The sequence below is a fragment of the Grampus griseus genome, assembly GCF_964374135.1.
Source record: "Grampus griseus genome assembly, chromosome: 14".
NCBI lineage: Eukaryota > Metazoa > Chordata > Mammalia > Artiodactyla > Delphinidae > Grampus > Grampus griseus.
In genome coordinates this window covers 45,472,813-45,492,031 of record NC_139008.1, presented here as the reverse complement: position 1 = coordinate 45,492,031, position 19,219 = coordinate 45,472,813, and the positions used below count along the sequence as shown (strand labels likewise).

At 43.4% G+C, this 19,219-nt stretch overlaps 1 protein-coding gene across 3 annotated transcripts in view; it reads right to left on the bottom strand.

Moving 5' to 3' along the window:
* KIF16B (kinesin family member 16B) overlaps positions 1 to 19,219 on the bottom strand; it is a 280,303-nt gene that overhangs the window by 206,857 nt on the left and 54,227 nt on the right. For all 3 annotated transcript variants that reach the window (XM_082670031.1, XM_082670032.1, XM_082670033.1), the window contains exons 11-12: positions 11,001 to 11,066; positions 8,074 to 8,133 (exon numbers count right to left, since the gene is read on the bottom strand). In XM_082670031.1, coding sequence (XP_082526157.1) covers positions 8,074 to 8,133; positions 11,001 to 11,066 — 126 coding nt within the window. The remainder of the gene's footprint in view (positions 1 to 8,073; positions 8,134 to 11,000; positions 11,067 to 19,219) is intronic.

Genomic DNA, 19,219 nt, shown 5'->3' with positions numbered 1-19,219 from the left:
AAAGGACGAGCGCCTCGCTCCCAGCTCTCTCTACCTCCACCCACTCCTCTCCGAACTCACGACTCTCAGGACTGCTCCAAGGTGAGTTAAGTATGTTCCCGGGGGACATGAACAATAAACTGATTGTACCATGAAATGGTCGCCTTTTAAGCTTTCTTGACAACGAAACCAAGTTCCTACAGTCTAGCACCCGCAGTGAGTTCAGGTGCACATAAAGCACACTTCCATATGACCAGGCAATCTTCTCCTCCCTGGCCGTGGCAATAAATACGCAGTAAGAGCCTGTCAGCGTATACACCTCACTGCAGAAGATCAGAAGGAATATCCCATATGAATTCAAAATAATTTATCACGGTTCCAACATTTAACGGGGCGCATTTGACTTATTTCTGAGCCTTACTGCTCCAGAAACGCTATTCAAAAGTAAGAACCAACCTATACTTGCAATACCTTTATTTATGAGCAGCTCATTCAAGACGAAAACTGCCATGGAAAATAAGGTAGGCTTGGCGTTATTAACAGCATCAGAGTTGGTTCTGGGAACAGCTCGCTTAGCCTCTGACCCGGCCACGTTCTCCATCGACCTCCAGTGCCGTAGTGCCGACAGTCATCTCCCCTATTAATTATCAAACCCCAGTTTCAGAGAACAATGAACGTTATTATTTCTCCTTTCATCTTAAACAGCTGCAAGAGCAGAACTTGACAAAGAGGAGAGCACACAGTCTGATGGAAATTAACAGCCATAGTCTAACTTTAATGAGAGGTCAACAAATTAACAACCGCGTACTATATCAAGTGCGATAACATCTTCTTCCTCGTGTTTCAGATCAAGAACCAGCCAACGAGACAGTATGTGTGAATGCACGACAGACAGACAAAGGGCTTTGCACGTGGGGGTACTGACGGTGACTTCTGTTCAAACAGACACGGAGTCATTCACATTAGTCCGAGCATTAAAGAAAGCAGGGAGACAAAAAATTTCTCCTAAAGCTAGAAACAGTATGCGTGACTGTCTTATTAGGTCAGAATTTTGAACCATCAAATGCCCAAATGGTTGCTAATAAGGAAGGTGCCCCATGGCTGGGTCACTAAGGAGGAGACGTCTCCTCCTTAATCCAAAATCTAAGCAAATCAATGTCCATAAATAGAATGCTATCCTCGAGCTACCCGCAGGTTCAATTCTTGTACCAAGAAGAGGTTAAGATTAACTGATTCTAAAGGAGACACAGGCCACAAAAAGTGTCACCTCTCCATCACTTTGTCTGTGAGTTACCGAGAAACCAGAGTACCCAGTGCCCTGGGCAGCAGGAGCCCAGAGGCCCACAGACCTGACCGGCTGAGCAGCCGTCCCAGGTATCAGTGCTGCTTCCAAATCCATCACACACTCCCCAACACACGTCTCCTCCACAAAATGGAAAACTGCAGACAGCAGGAAAAACTTGTTTTATAGGATGCCATAATCTTCCAGAGACAAAAGTTCAGCTGATTGATTCTACCATAAAACAGAAATAAGTTGGTTTCAAGTTTGCCTCTCCATGAAATTCGAGCTGAGAAAATCTGACGCCAGTAAAGGATTCCAATTTCATTTTACTCTATTTCTTATTAGTCAAAACATTCTGAAAAAGTAAAAAAAATTTCTTCCATCAATGTGTGACCCACTCCTGCCAGGGCTACGCCTGTAGTAACCTGCCTCTTCTGCTCCCCAGAGAAGGGACGGTAAAACACCAGCACAATTTAAGAGGAAATCACTTGCATTAGGATCCCATCATCACGTAGATTCAAATACGCGCCATCCTCCACGTTCAACTCAGTATTGTTTACCGTAAGAAAAACAACCCATATAATTAATGTCCAGGAAAAAAAAACAACAACACTTTAATTCAACTTCTACTTGCAGAAATCGCTCACTTTTCCAGGACCAGCCTCTCCAGTGACAGCCTCTGCCTGTGGGCAGCCTGCTTCCTCACTCCAGCCGCCCGCCCCATGCCAAACCACAGTCGGATACCCCGTGCAGAGCCATGAAAACATAAAAGCAAGTCAAACACTAGAGTAATCAAAGGATGTGTTTTCAGTAAGGAAGAGACCCTATTCATTAAAAACTGAGCAGAATAACCAATGCTGGGGGATTCAACAGAGCGCGGTCTCGGGGCTCCGAGCACCACACGGCAGCCAGGCTCTAAACAGACCCTGCACAGAGCGGCGGTCCCTTCTGCTGCACCACCTGTCAGACGCCGGAGAGCTGCCCCCTGAGGTCCACACGCGCTGTGATTTATCCTGCAGTGCAGAGTTCAAGGAGTTATTTGCAAGTCAGGTAACATATCTCTGAGGGTTTCATTTTAATCATTTAGAAAATGCTAGAACAGAGAAACTAAAACATGTCCAGAGTGGACAAACGAAAAAGGTGCATACAGGGTGGGGTGGGGTGAGAGAAAGTGAGAGTGAGAGGACAAAGAATCGGGGGACTCCTCATGACTTGAAACAATTCATCAGCAATAAGACATACGGGATCTATAAAAAGTCAGGCCAAAAGGGACATTAAGGGGTATTAAGTAGCCACTTTATAAACCACTTCAAACACTAAGCAGCCAGCGCCACATTGAAGCCGTGGGAAAGGAGAGCCGACACAAAGGCTTCGGAAATGCACGGACCCCAGGCCTAGTAGAAGCCGGATTTATCACAACATTAAGTTCCAAGACCCCAAAGTTATCACAGCTTAAGACAAATTCAGCAGGATGAAAAACACATTGGGGTAGCAGTCTAAGACACTAGAAAGACAGACCAAAAAGAAGAGTACCGTTAACACAGGTTCTGAGCAGCTGGCAGTGCCAGGCAGGAGATGGGGTGCAGACTCCGGTATCAGACAGAAATATCAGGCATTTACATCCCGGGGGCTTTAAGACAGGGAACTGGTTACTCGGCTAAAGGAAGAGCTGGGAAGCCAGCGGGGATGGCGAGGCCACCCGCAAACTGATAAGGAAACCAGCATCACCCCTGGGTAGGAGGGACAGGGGAGAAGGTGTTTCTGGAAGCCAGGGCTGCATCACCAGGCAGCACCACACCAGGGATGGGCCGTGTGGATTCTGCAGGAAAACGGTGCAGACAAGGTCTGGTTTCTCCCTCCAACCCTCACACAGTGAGTCCCACTCAGGAAAGGGCAGTCCACCCCGTCAGCTCTCCACCAGACAGGGCAGAGAAGAAGGGGAAAAACGGAAATGAGGGCAAAGGAGCCCAAGACGGCCCCACCTTTCCTTCCTCAGCTTTTCAGGTCCTGCACTCAAACAATAAGGTGCAGACCCATCACCTGGGCATCTTATTAAAATACAGATTCTGACTTAGGAAGTCTGCAGTGGGGCCTGAGAACCTGCAATTCTAACCAGCTCACAGGTGATGCTGACGCTGCTGGTGCGGAACCACACACTGAGCAGCAAAGGTCTAACTGACCCAAATGAAAGACTGGACTATAATCAAAAGGAATGCAGCCACATTCCTTCCAAGAATGAAAAATACACAGTCATATACGAGCCTTTCAAACAGGAGTGAGACAAACGGGACGGAATGTACAGGCAGGAGCATCACCAGGGCAAGACCACTGCCTGCACAACACCCCGTGTTACTTTTCCCACTGTCTCATCAGGTTTGCGCGGTTCAAGGTTGTTATGGGCTGAAACGTGTTCCCTTAAAGTTCATATGTTGAAGCCCTAAGCCCCAGTATCTCAGGATGTGACTACATTTGGAGATACAGCCTTTAAAGACGTAATTATGTTAAAAAGAAGCCATTAGGCTGAGCCCTAATCCAATCTGACCAATGTCCTTATAAGAAGAGGAGATTAGGACACAGAGGGCGACCAGGGCTACAGGCACACAGAGAAGAGGCCACGTGAGGGCCCAGAGAGCAGGCAGCATCCACTAGCCAAGGAGAGAGGGAGGCTTCAGGACAAAGCAACCCTACCGACACCTTGATCTTTGACTTCTAGCCTCCAGGACTGTGAGCAAATAAATGTCTGCTGTTTAAGCCACCCAGTCTGTGATGTTTTGTTTTGACAGCACTAGCAAACTAATATAAAGGTTTTGGGTTTTTTTCTTGTTACTACTTTAATCCAGTAAGTTTTCACCGTATGCCTGCTCTGTGAGAAGCGGAGTTCTAGGAGCTGGTTCACAGAATGATCACAGAGACAGTCCCTGCCCAGATTCTGCTCCTGTTTAGAGGGAGAAACTAAGACCACCAAATTCCGATTATGATGAATGCTGTGACAAAGGCAGAACGAAATGCCTTTACAAAAGCCAGAGGAAAACAAAATCATTTTATCCGGTAAGTGGGAGAGAAGAGTGAACAGAGAGAGCTTCATGGTGGAATCGTAGAGAGGGGAGCATCTCAAATGAGGGAGCAACATAGGCAAAGGCCAAGAGACCCCCAGAAACCCAACACCCAGTGCACACAGGGACCAGTGAGACACCTGGCCGGGAAGGGCGGGGGACCGGGAGCGCGGGGCGGAGCCAAGAAGGAGCTCAGTGCCCCTGGGGGCCAGGCAAGGGAGTCTGAACTTTAATTTATAGAAATGGAGATTAATGAAAATGAGGAAGGTAGATTAAGGGGCAAGAGAGTGCATACACAGCGTAGGCTGTAGACGATAATAGAGCCCACATTACCTACCTGCCTAAGAAAGGTCTCCTCAAGATGAACACACTCTCCACTGTCATTAGCTACTTATATCGTAACCCCGAGCAATTTATCACCTCTTGTGACCTGGGTATAACGAACAGGTTGCCATCCGCCCGACTTCCAAGCTGGGGACAAGGATGTGTGACACTGTGGGTAAGTGTCACAACCCACCAGTGACTCAGAAAGAGCCCTGAAGCCTGAGACAGAGCTGGCAGATCAAAGCCCGAGGCACGCGCGTTATCACAACGGCGCCACCAGCCCGGCTGCAAACAGCCGGCACCTCTTTTTTTTTTTCTTTTTTGCGGTACACGGGCCTCTCACTGTTGTGGCCTCTCCCGTTGTGGAGCACAGGCTCCGGACGCGCAGGCTCAGCGGCCATGGCTCACGGGCCCAGCCGCTCTGCGGCATGTGGGATCTTCCCGGACCGGGGCACGAACCCGCATCCCCCTGCATCGGCAGGCGGACTCCCAACCACTGCGCCACCAGGGAAGCCCCCAGACGGCACCTCTTGTCCGAGCGCCTTTCACCCCTTCTCCACCCCACTCAACACGCCTAGGCCTTCACTCATCCCCAGCAAGGAAAGCCACAGACCAGATCACAAACAAGGGAACAAAGTCACTCCTTGGTTTCTGAGCCTCTAACAGCTCGGGCAAGAAAAAGCAACAAGGCAGGCTCTCACTGCGCCAACAGGCACCGAAGTATCCCTGTATCTCCCTTCCGTCCCCTGGACGGTCTCACTCTCAGTCTTCCCCCCAGAGGTCTCTCCTTGGATGTTCAGGATTTGGGGCTTGCAGAGTAAACGACCAAGCCCTGATGATGAAGATAATCCTGGGAATTTACTGCTTCACTGAGCCTGTCTCTACAACATGGGCAAATGCAGTAGAGGAGCAAGTTCCCAGAATTTAAAGATCTGTATTTTAACAGGGGCCTGTGTCGATTAAACCACTGATCTCAAAGCAGGATTATACACTTACACCCTTGCCGTGGCCCTTTCGTGGGTGAAATACACTTCTTCCCCTGTGATTTTCTATTCAGCCAAGTGACTTGCTTTGGCCATGATACAAGCAGAAGCTTGAAATGTGCTTGCAAGACCAGGCCCACCTGCTTCTACCTGGGCCGTGACCGTAAGTCATGTTCTGGACAACCACCCAGTCCCACAGAAGGAGAGACAGACCTGGAGGCCGCCCATAGCCGGGATCCAAGCCCAGCCAGCCCAGCCCAGCCGACCCCCAGCCAACGTGCATGTGAGCGAGGGAAAATAAATGTTGTCCGAAGCCGCTGGGTTGGAGTGGGTTCTATGCAGCATTACTGGAACAAGAGCTGATGAAGGAGAAGTCAGACAGCAAAAATACGGGAATCACACAAACCACACAGATACAAACTCATCGAAAAACAATCTCTTTCCCCATCGATTTCCAAAGAATGTTTTCAAAAACATTTGAGTAGCTCTCTTCTTCCCCTCAGGCCTCAGGCACTGTCTTCCAATAGGAGATGAAGACAGCTCTTAAAATACCAAATGTGAGCAGAAAACAAGTCCAGATTTAAAACACAGACCCCAGCAGAGAAATCTACAAAGGGCTTGCCAGCTCAAACGAAGGGAAAAATCTGAAATATCATTAGCCTTTCCCATAACCTTTAACACCTAGCACACAACACCTCTCTATTCTCATCTCAGACGTTATAAAAAATAAAAATAGTAAGATTTATGAAAAACAGAATTGGAATTGAAGGAGGATTTCGTTTCCAGGCCCGGAATAACATTATGAGCAAAAGTTCAGGGGTTCGCCATGGTGACTCAGTGTGGATAGCTCTGCAAGGCTGTTGTAAAACCCCTACCACGGTGACGAGGCGAGACCAGGCAGATGGGCTGCGATCTGCATTCACTGCAGCATTGCCTTCTGTGCTAAAAGGCACTATGTATACTAATGGCTTTTCAAACAGCTAGCTACTAGATTTCTCCTTTCCTTACGTGCAGCAGATTTCAGTCCTCCCTTTCTGGCAAATTTGCTGAGGAAAGTATACGTGGTGCCTTGAACGGTCCAGCGGCTGGGCTACATAAGTCTGGCGCTGCAGCACTACTTCTCCGAGTTGATGCAACATAAACGATGAAAACAGTCACATCTTTGCTGGTGCTTATTCCCCACCTGACTCTTCAGAATTGCAACTGAAGTCTTTGCTCAGTTTCCTGCACAAAAACCTCTCAAAACAACAAACGCTGAGAAAGTACCTCAAAATAACACAACATTATCATCATCATCAGGAGGAAAGAAAAGTCTGGACGCAGAAGCCTCACTCACTGCAGGGCTTTCTGCAACTGGAAAGAATATCTCCAGGACCAGTCATGACCCATGGCCACCGAGGACTGCAGCTCAACCCCACTCATGAGAAGTAAGCTTTTTAGCCCCCAGAGCAGGCCAGCTTGCTAAATGGTACAAGGAAACTATACATAATGTAATGCTGACCCCACTCTCAGAGAGAGTGACTCAATGGCTACTCCAGGTCTTCAAAAGTTTCCCCTGTGAAACGGTCACCAGGTGCCCCCTCTTCACGTGAACGGCGTCCAAGTCAGGCTTCTGCCAAGACACATACCTAAACCTCATCTATCCAGCCTCGCCCATATTCAAGGGAGATTCCGTCCTCTGGGAAAGTTTTACCTCAACAGACCTCAAAAGCAAACCCAGGATTCACCAATCACCTCTGAATCGTCTTCTCTCATGTGTAAGGACAGACAGACGCTATCAAAGCATAAAATTCCAGTCTGAACCTCAAACCTAACGGGGCTGACCCTCCACGGATGACACGAGTTTCCTACGACCTCAGCAAAAAATGGGACCACAAAGAAACGTGTATTTTGAAGCACAGAGTATGAAACTCGGAGGCCATTACTGACATCTTTTCACCATGAATCTTGCCAAGAATGCAGACCATCACTGCCTAGCCTTTGAGACATACAGAGAAAAATTCCAATAGGAAATTACTAGTTGAGAAATTTCTGAAGTCTAGCCATGCTATGCACACATATTCCACAATACTGCCATGAGAAGTATTTTTTTTATTTAACATATTGCTTTTATACTGGGTTTAACAAAAGCAGAAAGGCAAAGTGGGTGCCCTTGAATATTAAATGGAATTTAATATGTGCTGACTCAAAAATGGAAAAACTCCACAAGTGAGAGCAAATATCTTAAGTATCAGCATCACCCCTAAACACACAGCTTTTAATGACTAATAGCTCGCTTTCCCATCTCTTCAAAATCAAACCAGAGTCCCAGCCTCCCAAAAGTCACTAATCAATTCCACTGATCTTACCTTAAAGCAAAGCACACAGTCGCCATTTTTGAGGGAGACAGAAAAGAAGTTTTACCTACTTAAGCCAGCACAGTAAGATCACGACACTTTTTTATAGTCCTTACTTTCAAAATATTTTGGGTTTCATTCCACTTATTTGTCCATTCCTTGGTCAATTCTTGAACCTAAAAGAAAAAACATACATATGTGATTGCTCCACAAAAAAAATGACTTGGATTTTCTTCTAGAAAGTTTCCAAACTCTTATAGATTATGGAAGAATGTACAATACTTTTTTATAATTAGGTAGCAATGCCTCAAAGAACCATCACCAAATATAAATCACACAAGCTGATCTTACCCTACAACCTACATCATGGCAAAGGAAAGAATAGAAAAAAATGTGTCAAGTTGCCTAGAGTTTTATAGCAGTCTTTTTCCAGGTGTACTTCAATAAAAGTTGCTTCCTTGGATGTTAACCAAAATTACAAGTTCAAAGATGACAACGCCCCATTACATGGGTTAATTTTTCCTGATTATACTTTAGGTCCTAAGAAATAGTGACTTACTTTACTTTCCAATTAGATGTGATGATTAAATCACCTTGGAAACTGCAGTTTTCTTTTAGGAGATAATCTGCTTTTGTAGCTAATTAATAGGGTTTATAAATCTCAGTCTATCTTTAAAAAAAAAAAAGGCGGCTCTTTAATTGACTCTTAGTAAAAGCAAAAACTTTTTGATAAAAATCAGCTTCTTTCCAGTCTGCGGTAACTTAGGGGAGAAAATATGCCCCATTGTTGAACACAGCACAGTTGGAAATTGCTTCTCAAAGTTAATGAAAATATTCTGCTAGTTCCATACAACTTTTTAAATGACCTTAGTGAGTGATTCATTAAGTAAAGTGATACCTGATTGAGAGGTAGGGGAAAAAATGGAAAATTCTGTAAAATGAATACACTTAAGGCTAAAAGAAAGTGACCTCTGAGGGGCATAGAGGGGGACACACCCTCCCAAGGCCTTTTCCCTCCTGTCCTTCATCATTCCTGCCTCCTACCCATCCAACAGCAGATACCAACCCAGTTCAACTGACTGGTCTTCCCACCAGTAAGTTACCCGATTTAACCAGGTCAAAGTGAAGGCACAGAATACACTGGATTATACTCTCACTGCTAAGAGGAAGATACTCCCCGCAGGCCATTAAGTAATATAAATGGAAAGGGCGTGGGTCAGCAACCTCCATGAAAGACCACGTTCGTTACTGACAAGAAATAGAGGAACTGGAGTGATGGTTTACCCAGAGCAAAACCAGAACACCTCTCACCCACCTGAATTCATTCAATCGGCATTCATTTTACCCTTCAATTTACCTCAAACAACTACAGGAGTTCTACGTTACCACTGTTTTCAATAAAATATCTTAACTGGTTACTTATGTCAAACCTATCATGTTCTTGGAACAAACAAAAGAAACAGAACTGAGCCTCTCTAACTCTGATTTTTGCTCGTTTGTACTGGTTAGGCAAGGAGGCCTTCCTTTCATCACTTGAGTGATGCCAGCCCCACAGCCTCTAAAAGCAAGAAAAGTCACCGGGCTTTTTGTTTTGGAAAAGCTTTCAGAGAGGGAATATTCTTACGCCTTCTCTCCCTACAGAAGGGGAAAAGACTGGGGTGATGAATTTACTAATTTATAATAATCAGTTGACAGATACTCTTTGGCACTTTATCTGAGAAACACAAAGCATTCAACAATAAACGCTTCGGCATTTCAACAGATAAATTCTCCCTGAAGAAACGCAAGCCAATTAATCCTTTTCCAATTCAATCAAATAATCTAGCTTTCAACAAATCGTTAAGTATGCCTTGGGTTTCTTTCACTACTGAACTTAAACCAAATAATCTTCACTTATAAAATTAATTTAAAACTGCAAAGTCTGATACCACCTCTAATAACGTGACCAGTTGATAAGATTTATAGCCAAGCAGATGGCAAACAATTTTAAAAGGTCGGCAAAGACTAGATGAAAATTTAGAAAATTTAGAAAATGTTATGAACAAGAGGGGCAGTCATTTCTGTCCCAGCAGGTATAATGCATTCAAATTAAAATGTTTATTGGTTTCTATTAACTTGCTAGGTATTTCTGAAAACCATTAGTAAGAAACAATTTAAGACTATACAGACATTTCAAAGCCCTCAAAATGAGAATCTGAAGTACTAAAATACAAAATGTCAAGAGAAAAATAGGGATTAAGAAACTAATGTTTTCACTAATGCTATTATCAGCAAATTAATCAGCATAATTATCCAGGGAAGTGTCAACAAGTTCCTAACTACAACGCAATTTATATCTTCAATATTGTGTATTCTTGAAAGAGCTCTACCAACAGAATCCAATTTTCTTTCTCATTCTGTTTTAACCATTCAGCACAGTGAACAAAATCCACTCCAAAAATGTTATTAATGCTGTTTCTCCTTTTACAGAGGGTTATTTTTCTTTAAACAAAAAATAGTATAGAAGTAGATCAGCCATGAAACTAGTTTTCAGAAAGCACCAGCACACAAACTGTGGCTTCGGCCCAGAACACCCACCCCCCACCCCCCGCCTCAAATCCCACCTCGTTTAAGATCAACTAAGCATCTACTCGGAGTATTCAGTGATTCCCCAAGTGCTGCACTTCCCTCTGGAAAGTAAAAGGATGACAAAAAGCTCCACGCTGGTCGTGGTAAGGCTATGGGGACCACCACTGTGAACACAGCCTCCCTCTCCCGAAGGCCGGGGCTGCCTCACTACCGTGTGAGACAGCGCACATGTGAATCTCAGTTGCTGTTAACCATCGTGTGCCAGAAAAATCCCATTTATTAAGTCACAGAGAACATGAAATGCACAGGTAGTCAACTGCTGTGCTTCTTTAAAAATGGGGTGAGGGCGGGCAGAGTGTTAAGTGTCATATAGAAACAAAATGAGTCTCAAACAGCAAGTACTAAAAAGTATGCACTTAAAATACTGAAAGCTATGATTTTTCTCAAAAACATAACCAGTCAAGGTATCACTTACTCTGGCTTCATTCTGCTGAAGTTTCTCCTCCATGCTTAAGGCTGTGGGAGAGTCCAAGAGGGCAATCTACAACGTAAACCAAAAAAGACAGCAGCAATTAGTGAACACCAGTAATCTAGAGGAAGGACCCAGCCGCGATATTGTAAATTATCAGAATTGCCAAATAAACTATCAAACAGAGGTAAGAAGTATTGTCCCACAGCCCCCCAAAAAGTGTCAATCATCACTAAATCTTTAACCCATGGGTTTCATTTCTCATAATATTCAAAACCACGGCACCCTGGTAAAACTACATTTGCAACACAAATCAGCAAAGAGAAGGAAAAAGAAAAACATGTAACATACTGACATTTTATCAAAATCAAACACAGTCTAAATCCCTAGATCCTGAAGGATTCGTCTGTTTTGAATGTATACAAAGTACACATTCAAAACGAAAGCGTAAGTCTTGCTCAACCACAGCCTTCTGAGATTCATCCACACTGACACGTGCAAATGAAAACTCCTTTATCATCACCGCTGGATCACATCCTGCGTACAGTATGACTGTACCACAACCTGTGTGTCCAATTCCCTATCCGTGCTGTGAAGGTATAAAGACTGACGTGAGAATGATGAACATCAAATTCAGGTTTGCCCTGGGGGGACAACGCAGGCAGAGACGGGAGAGGCAAACACAACCAGGTGGGGCGCACGGGGGCTCCAACTGCATTTGTAACTCATAACCTGAGAGGCAGGGACACGGGGCTCCCGACAACGTCACAAGAAAAAAAGAAAGGGGGTCTCCCTCCCGTCCCACCCCATAGGCAACCTCTCTTGGCCAATTTGCTATGTAAATGTGCAGTTATTCTGGGCACATGCAAGCATGTTTGTGTTGTTTTTCTAAACATCAACAGCATGAACACTATTCTGAACATTGCCTTTTTCACTTCACAGACTATCTTGGGGAAAATTCAGTACGAGTAAGTCCACTGCATTCTTTCTAACAATTCCAATTCCACTGTAGAATACTCCATTGTGTGGCTATGTTACAATTTATGTCCGTACTTTCCTTCAATGGACATGCAGTTTTTTCTCATCTTCTGCTTTACCAGCGAAGCTACAGTGACCATCTTACACCAGTTGCCTACAGTATGTGTGGCTGTGTATCAAGAGAGCAAAATCCTAGAAGGGCACGTGTGGGTCATCTATATGTAGGATTTTTTTTTAATTGCCAAGGTGTCCTTCGCAGAGGCTGTCACATTTTCTTTATTATTATTTACTTTTCAATTTCTATTCAAACAAATATAACCCATGAGGTGGTCATCTTAGGCTCAGTTAAACATTCAGACTCACAAGACATGAGGCCATGCTTGGCATCTGTCTGCTGGGCAGAAAGCAGAGCTGCGGCAGGAAGGGCAGGGTCCCAGCCGAGCCCAGGAGCTACTGCCTTTGACCCTCCTGACGGGTCCAGATTCAAACGGGCACATGGTACCCACCTTGGCTGAGAAGCCCAGGCCCCACAGGAGGTAGCGTCTCTAGTAACAACACCAGAGGCACAACCTCCAGGACCCACCAGGGACAAACCCAGTAACAAGAGTCAGCACCCACGGGGAAACCCCGAGCTGCGGTTTCTCACAGGGGTTTACATACAGTTCATCCTCATGCAGCTGCAATTCACCTGTTAGGGGTCACTGTTATCATTAGGGATGCTGTCTGGTGATGGAGCTGGCATCCCACTTTTACCTGGTTTACAGAGAAGGAGGCCAGCTAGTTAACCCTTAGTAAAGGAAAGTCATCCTGAGTGAAGGAAAAGAGCTGCGTTAACTCATCACCACAACGCATCCCTGCCCCTCTGCACCTCGAGGGTCATCTTGTACACAGATGGTACTCAATAAATGTTTTCCACTGAAGAAGTACCGGTGGCAGGTGTTATTATGACTGCATCGCTTATTAGATGGTTGACAATTTTCAAAACAATTAGTAACCCCTTTATAACATGGCTAATTGTACAGACACCACTGTTAGGGTTTTTTGTCTATAATCAGAGCCGAAACATTCTGACCATTATCCTCAACTTGGGAGACAATCACTGACTAAATGTATGCATACAGACTACCATTTTGGGGCACATGCAAAGAAAGACCTACCTAAGTCCTTTTAAAAGACATCTTTAGTAACACTAAACCATTTGCAATTAAATTATTCCTTGCAAGGTGTCTGTTTAGAAGACAAATGTTCAGGATTAAATAATACTCAGATTAAGTTCCTGTGTTAAACCAAGAGGAAAACTACATCAGAACTTCAGCAACATCAACGCCACCAACAGGCAGCCACCTCATGTCTCCCACCTGTGCCCACACACTGGGCGATCAAGTGTTTTATCTCTTCCCAGCTGATGGGTGGAAAGGACATCTCCTTGAGGTTATAATGTCCATGCAGTAAAAGACAGAGCTTGATGACGTTCTCTGTATCTACATGCATGTATATACTCATTGCTTCAGATCTGCACTGACCGTATTGCAAAAGACAGTAAGCACATGTTCACATGTTTAGAAGCCATTTCGAACTCTCTTTTCTATGAACTATGCTCATATTCTTTGTTCACTTTTCTGTCAGGTTGTGATCTTTCTTTTTTTTTTTAAATAGAAGCTCTTTTCATAATAAGGAAAGTAGCCTTTTGTTGCATGAGTCGGCAATCTTTTCTCCTGGTTTGTACTGATTAGAGCAAATTTCCATGATGTCATGTAAATGTGCTACGTCCTCACTTATTTTTGTCCCGGTGAGCACTCACGGAATGAGACAGAGAAGTTAACGTTCCCCGTGGCGAGTGTGTGGTCTCTGTCTCCTGCCATTTCCTACAATCGTGTTGGGTTTTTTTTCATTTATGAAAGCTGACTTCCTATTTGATTTTAATTATGAACTGCACTCTCTGTCATGATAAAGTGCTTTTTCTAAGGCTCACATCATGCTGTTTCTGCACTGCTCTCTTTCCCCTTGAATTACCTGGTAGGCCTTTGCCCATTCTCACACACACCATATCACCTGGTTTTACTGTGACCCTCTCTGAGATGTATCTATCTTCAAAGTTTACACGTAACGACACTTCCATTATCCTGCTATTATTTATAGTTTATCTGCGACTCCAGCTACACAATGAGAAATCCATCATCCTTCCACCTCCTCTTACTCGCTGTGGTCTTTGTTTCCTGGACTGTTCTTGCTTATTTCATTTCTATATTGTTTAATTTTCTTGTTATCTTCAGGTACATTCAAGAGGGAAGAGTTAACATTTTCTCTCTGCCAAATTCAAAGCAGCAGTCTGCTTTGAAATACAACAAAAGAGGACATGTGAAAAGACAAGATATCCAAATGCTCGACTTCATGAATCATCTGAAGAGTGCAAACCAGTCATTCTGTGATACCATGAAGCTCCAACAGAGTGGCTACGATGAAAAATAGACAATACCAAGTACTGGCAAGGACCTGCAGCAACTAGAACCGGCATCTTCATATACTAATATAAGTTGGTATAACAACTTTTGAACATGATTTGGCAGTATCTACTAAAACCGAACATAATGTACCCCTTCTGACATACCAAATCCACTCTGAGGTATAAGCCTAACAGAAATGCATCTGGACATTCTTGAAAAGACAGGCAGAAGAAAGTCCAAAGCAGCACTAATAGCCCCAAAAAGCCCATCAAAAATGGAACAGATGAGTTGGGACATACTTGTATGATGGAATACAACACAGCAATGATCATAAATAGATCTACAACTCCATGTACCAACGTGGATGAATCACACAAACGGTCTCAGATGTAACTTGTTCACTATTATTCACTGCACGGCACACTCCCACCGGCCCATGCAAGGCCCTTCAATTTGTCATTGTTCTCACTTTCCCTTTTTCCCTCCCAACATCCTGCAGCCCTGCTGCCTGTACCCTGTCACCTCTCCAGCCCTCATCATGGGCCAGCACCCTAGTACATCTGCAACCCTTGGGTTTCCTATGCCTATGTGGTTTTCTTTTTGGTTTTTTGGGGTTTTTTAAATACACCAAAAATATTTTTATTCAAAATTTTTTATACTCAGCAGCTCAAATTTTTTTATATTCAACAGAAACAGAGATGGCAAATTCTATGAGGCTTCATATTCAACTAAATTCCAACTCATTAAAATTGGTTTTCTTTTACTTTAAAAAAAATTATCATACAGTAAAATTGACTTTTTGGTATACGATGCAATGAATTTTAACACAGGTCTAGATTCACGCAGCCACCACTACAATCAGAACACAAAACAATTCTCCCAGTCCGGAAACCTCCCTCCGTGCTCTTTTTGCTGTCACAACCTCTTCTCACCCCTAACTTCTGAAAACTCCAGATCCGTCCACTATCCCTAAGCTTTATGAGAACGTCACATAAATGGATCTTTTGACACTGGCTTCTTTTTCTCAGCATAATGCCTTTGAGATTCATCCAAGTTACTGGTGTATCAAGAGCAGTCCTTTCATTTTTATCGCTGACTTATTCCATGGTATGGATATACCACATTCACCGCTGGAGGGCCACGTGGATTGTTTCCAGTGTGCGACATTTCTGTGTGAACTGAAAATTTCACTTTTCTAGTGTAAACACCCAAGAGAGGGACTGATGGGTCATATGGTGAGTGGATATTTACTTGGTAAGAAACTACCAAACTGTTCTCCAGAGCGGCTGCGCCGCTTCACACTCCCGGCAGCAATGTACATTTGCTCTCCAGCCCCATCGGCACTTTGCCAAGTGGGAGTGCTTTTTTAATTTTAGCCATTCTCATAGGTGTGTAATGGTGTTTCATTGTGGTTTTAATTTGCATTTCCTTAATGACTAGCAGTGATGAACATCTTTTTTTGCACTGCTTTCTTTTTTTGAATTTTATTTATTTTTTTATACAGCAGGTTCTTACTAGTTATCCATTTTATACATATTAGTGTACGTATGTCAATCCCAATCTCCCAATTCATCACAGCACCACCACCACCCCCCAACCGCTTTCCCCACTTGGTGTCCATACGTTTGTTCTCTACATCTGTGCCTCAATTTATGCCCCGCAAACTGGTTCATCTGTACCATTTTTCTAGGTTCCACATGTATGTGTTAATATACGATATTTGTTTTTCTCTTTCTGACTTACTTCACTCTGTGTGACAGTCTCTAGATCCATCCACGTCTCTACAAATGAGGCAATTTCGTTCCGTTTTATGGCTGAGTAATATTCCATTGTATATATGTACCACATCTTCTTTATCCATTCATCTGTCGATGGGCATTTAGGTTACTTCCATGAACTGGCTATTGTAAATAGTGCTGCAATGAACACTGGGGTGCATGTGTCTTTTGGAATTATGGTTTTCCCTGGGTATATGCCCAGTAGTGAGATTGCTGGGTCATATGGTAATTCTATTTTTAGTTTTTTAAGGAACCTCCATACTGCTCTCCATAGTGGCTGTATCAATTTACATTCCCACCAACAGTGCAAGAGGGTTCCCTTTTCTCCACACCCTCTCCAGCATTTGTTGTTTGTAGATTTTCTGATGATGCCCATTCTAACCGGTGTGAGGTGATACCTCACTGTAGTTTTGATTTGCACTTCTCTAATAATCAGCGATGTTGAGCAGCTTTTCATGTGCTTCTTGGCCATCTGTATGTCTTCTTTGGAAAAATGTCCGTTTAGGTCTTCTGCCCATTTATGGATTGGGTTGTTTGTTTTTTTAATTTGAGCTGCATGAGCTGTTTATATATTTTGGAGATTAATCCTTTTTCCGTTGATTCCTTTGCAAATATTTTCTCCCATTCTGAGGGTTGTCTTTTCATCCTGTTTGTAGTTTCCTTTGCTTTGCAAAAGCTTTTAAGTTTCATTAGGTCCCATTTGTTTACTTTTGTTTTTATTTCCATTTCTCTAGAAGATGGATCAAAAAAGATCTTGCTGGGCTTCCTTGGTGGCGCAGTGGTTGAGAGTCTGCCTGCCGATGCAGGGGACACGGGTTTGTGCCCCGGTCTGGGAAGATCCCACATGCCGTGGAGTGGCTAGGCCCGTGAGCCATGGCCGCTGAGCCTGCGCGTCTGGAGCTCCGCAACGGGAAAGGCCACAACAGTGAGAGGCCCGCGTACCGCAAAAAAAAAAAAAAAAAGAAAAGAAAAAGATCTTGCTGTGATTTATGTCAGAGTGTTCTTCCTATGTTTACCACTAAGAGTTTTATACTGTCTGGTCTTACATTTAGGTCTTTAATCCATTTTGAGTGTATTTTCGTGTATGGTTTTAGGGAATGTTCTAATTTCATTCTTTTACATGTAGCTATCCAGTTTTCCCAGCGCCACTTACTCAAGAGACCGTCTTTTCTCCATTGTATATCCTTGCCTCCTTTGTCATAGATTAGTTGACCACAGGTGTGTGGGTTTATCTCTGGGCTTTCTATACTGTTCCACTGATTTATATCTGTTTTTGTGCCAGTACCATATTGCCTTCATTACTGTAGCTTTGTAGTATAGTCTGAAGTTAGGGAGTCTGATTCCTCCGCCTCCACTTTTTTTCCCTCAAGACTGCTTTGGCTATTCGAAGTCTTTTGTGTCTCCATACAAATTTTAAGATTCTTTATTCTAGTTCTGTAAAAAATGCCATTGGTAATTTGGTAGGGACTGCATTGAATCTATAGATTGCTTTGGGTAATATTGTCACTTTCACAATATTGATTCTTCCGATCCAAGAACATAGTATATGTCTCCATCTGTCGGTATCACCTTTAATTTCTTTCGTCAGTGTCTTATAGTTTTCTGCATACAAGTCATTTGTCTCCCTAGGTAGGTTTACTCCGAGGTATTTTATTCTTTTTGTTGCAGTGGTAAACGGGAGTGTTTCCTAATTTCTCTTTCAGATTTTTCATCATTAGTGTATAGGAATGCAACAGATTTCTGTGCATTAATTTTGTATCCTGCAACTTTACCGAATTCATTGATTAGCTCTAGTAGTTTTCTGGTGGCATCTTTAGGATTCTCTATGTATAGTATCATGTCATCTGCAAACAGTGACAGTTTTACCTCTTCTTTTCCAATTTGTATTCCTTTTATTTCTTTTTCTTCTCTGATTGCCATGGCTAGGACTTCCAAAACTATGTGGAATAATAGTGGTGAAAGTGGACATCCTTGTCTTGTTCCTGATCTTAGAGGAAATGCTTTCAGTTTTTCACCACTGAGAATGATGTTTGCTCTGGGTTTGTCGTATATGGCCTTTATTATGTTGAGATAGGTTCCCTCTATGCCCACTTTCTGGAGAGTTTTTATCATAAATGGGTGTTAAATTTTGTCAAAAGCTTTTTCTGCATCTATTGAGATGATCATATGGTTTTCATTCTTCAATTTGTTAATACGGTTTATCACACTGACTGATTTGCGTATATTGAAGAATCCTTGCATCCCTGGGATAAATCCCACTTGATCATGGTGTATGATCCTTTTAATGTGTTGTTGGAATCTGCTAGTATTTTGTTGAGGATTTTTGCATCTATATTCATCAGTGACACTGGTCTGTAATTTTCTTTTTTTGTAGTGTCTTTGTCTGGTTTTGGTATCAGGGTGATGGTGGCCTCATAGAATGAGTTTGGGAGTGTTCCTTCCTCTACAATTTTTTGGAAGAGTTTGAGAAGGATGGTGTTAGCTCTTCTCTAAATGTTTGATAGAATTCACCTGTGAAGCCATCTGGTCCTGGACTTTTGTTTGTTGGAAGATTCTTAATCACAGTTGCAAATTCATTACTTGTGATTGGTCTGTTCATATTTTCTGTTTCTTCCTGGTTCAGTCTTGGAAGGTTATACCTTTCTAAGAATTTGTCCATTTCTTCCAGGTTGTCCATTTTATTGGTATAGAGTTGCTTGTAGTAGTCTCTTGGGATGCTTTGTATTTCTGCAGTGTCTGTTGTAACTTCTCCTTTTTCATTTCTAATTTTATTGATTTGAGTCTTCTCCAGGAGGGCTTACGCCAAGGAGTACTTCCCAGAATTTCTGCTGCCCGTGTCCTTGTCCTTACTATGAGACACAGCCACTCCCCACCTCTGCAGGAGACCCTCCAACACTAGCAGGTAAGTCTGGTTTAGTCTCCTATGGGGTCACTGCTCCTTCCCCTGGGTCCCGATGCACATACTACTTTGTGTGTACCCTCCAAGAGTGGAGTCTCTGTTTCCCCCAGTCCTATTGAAGTCCTG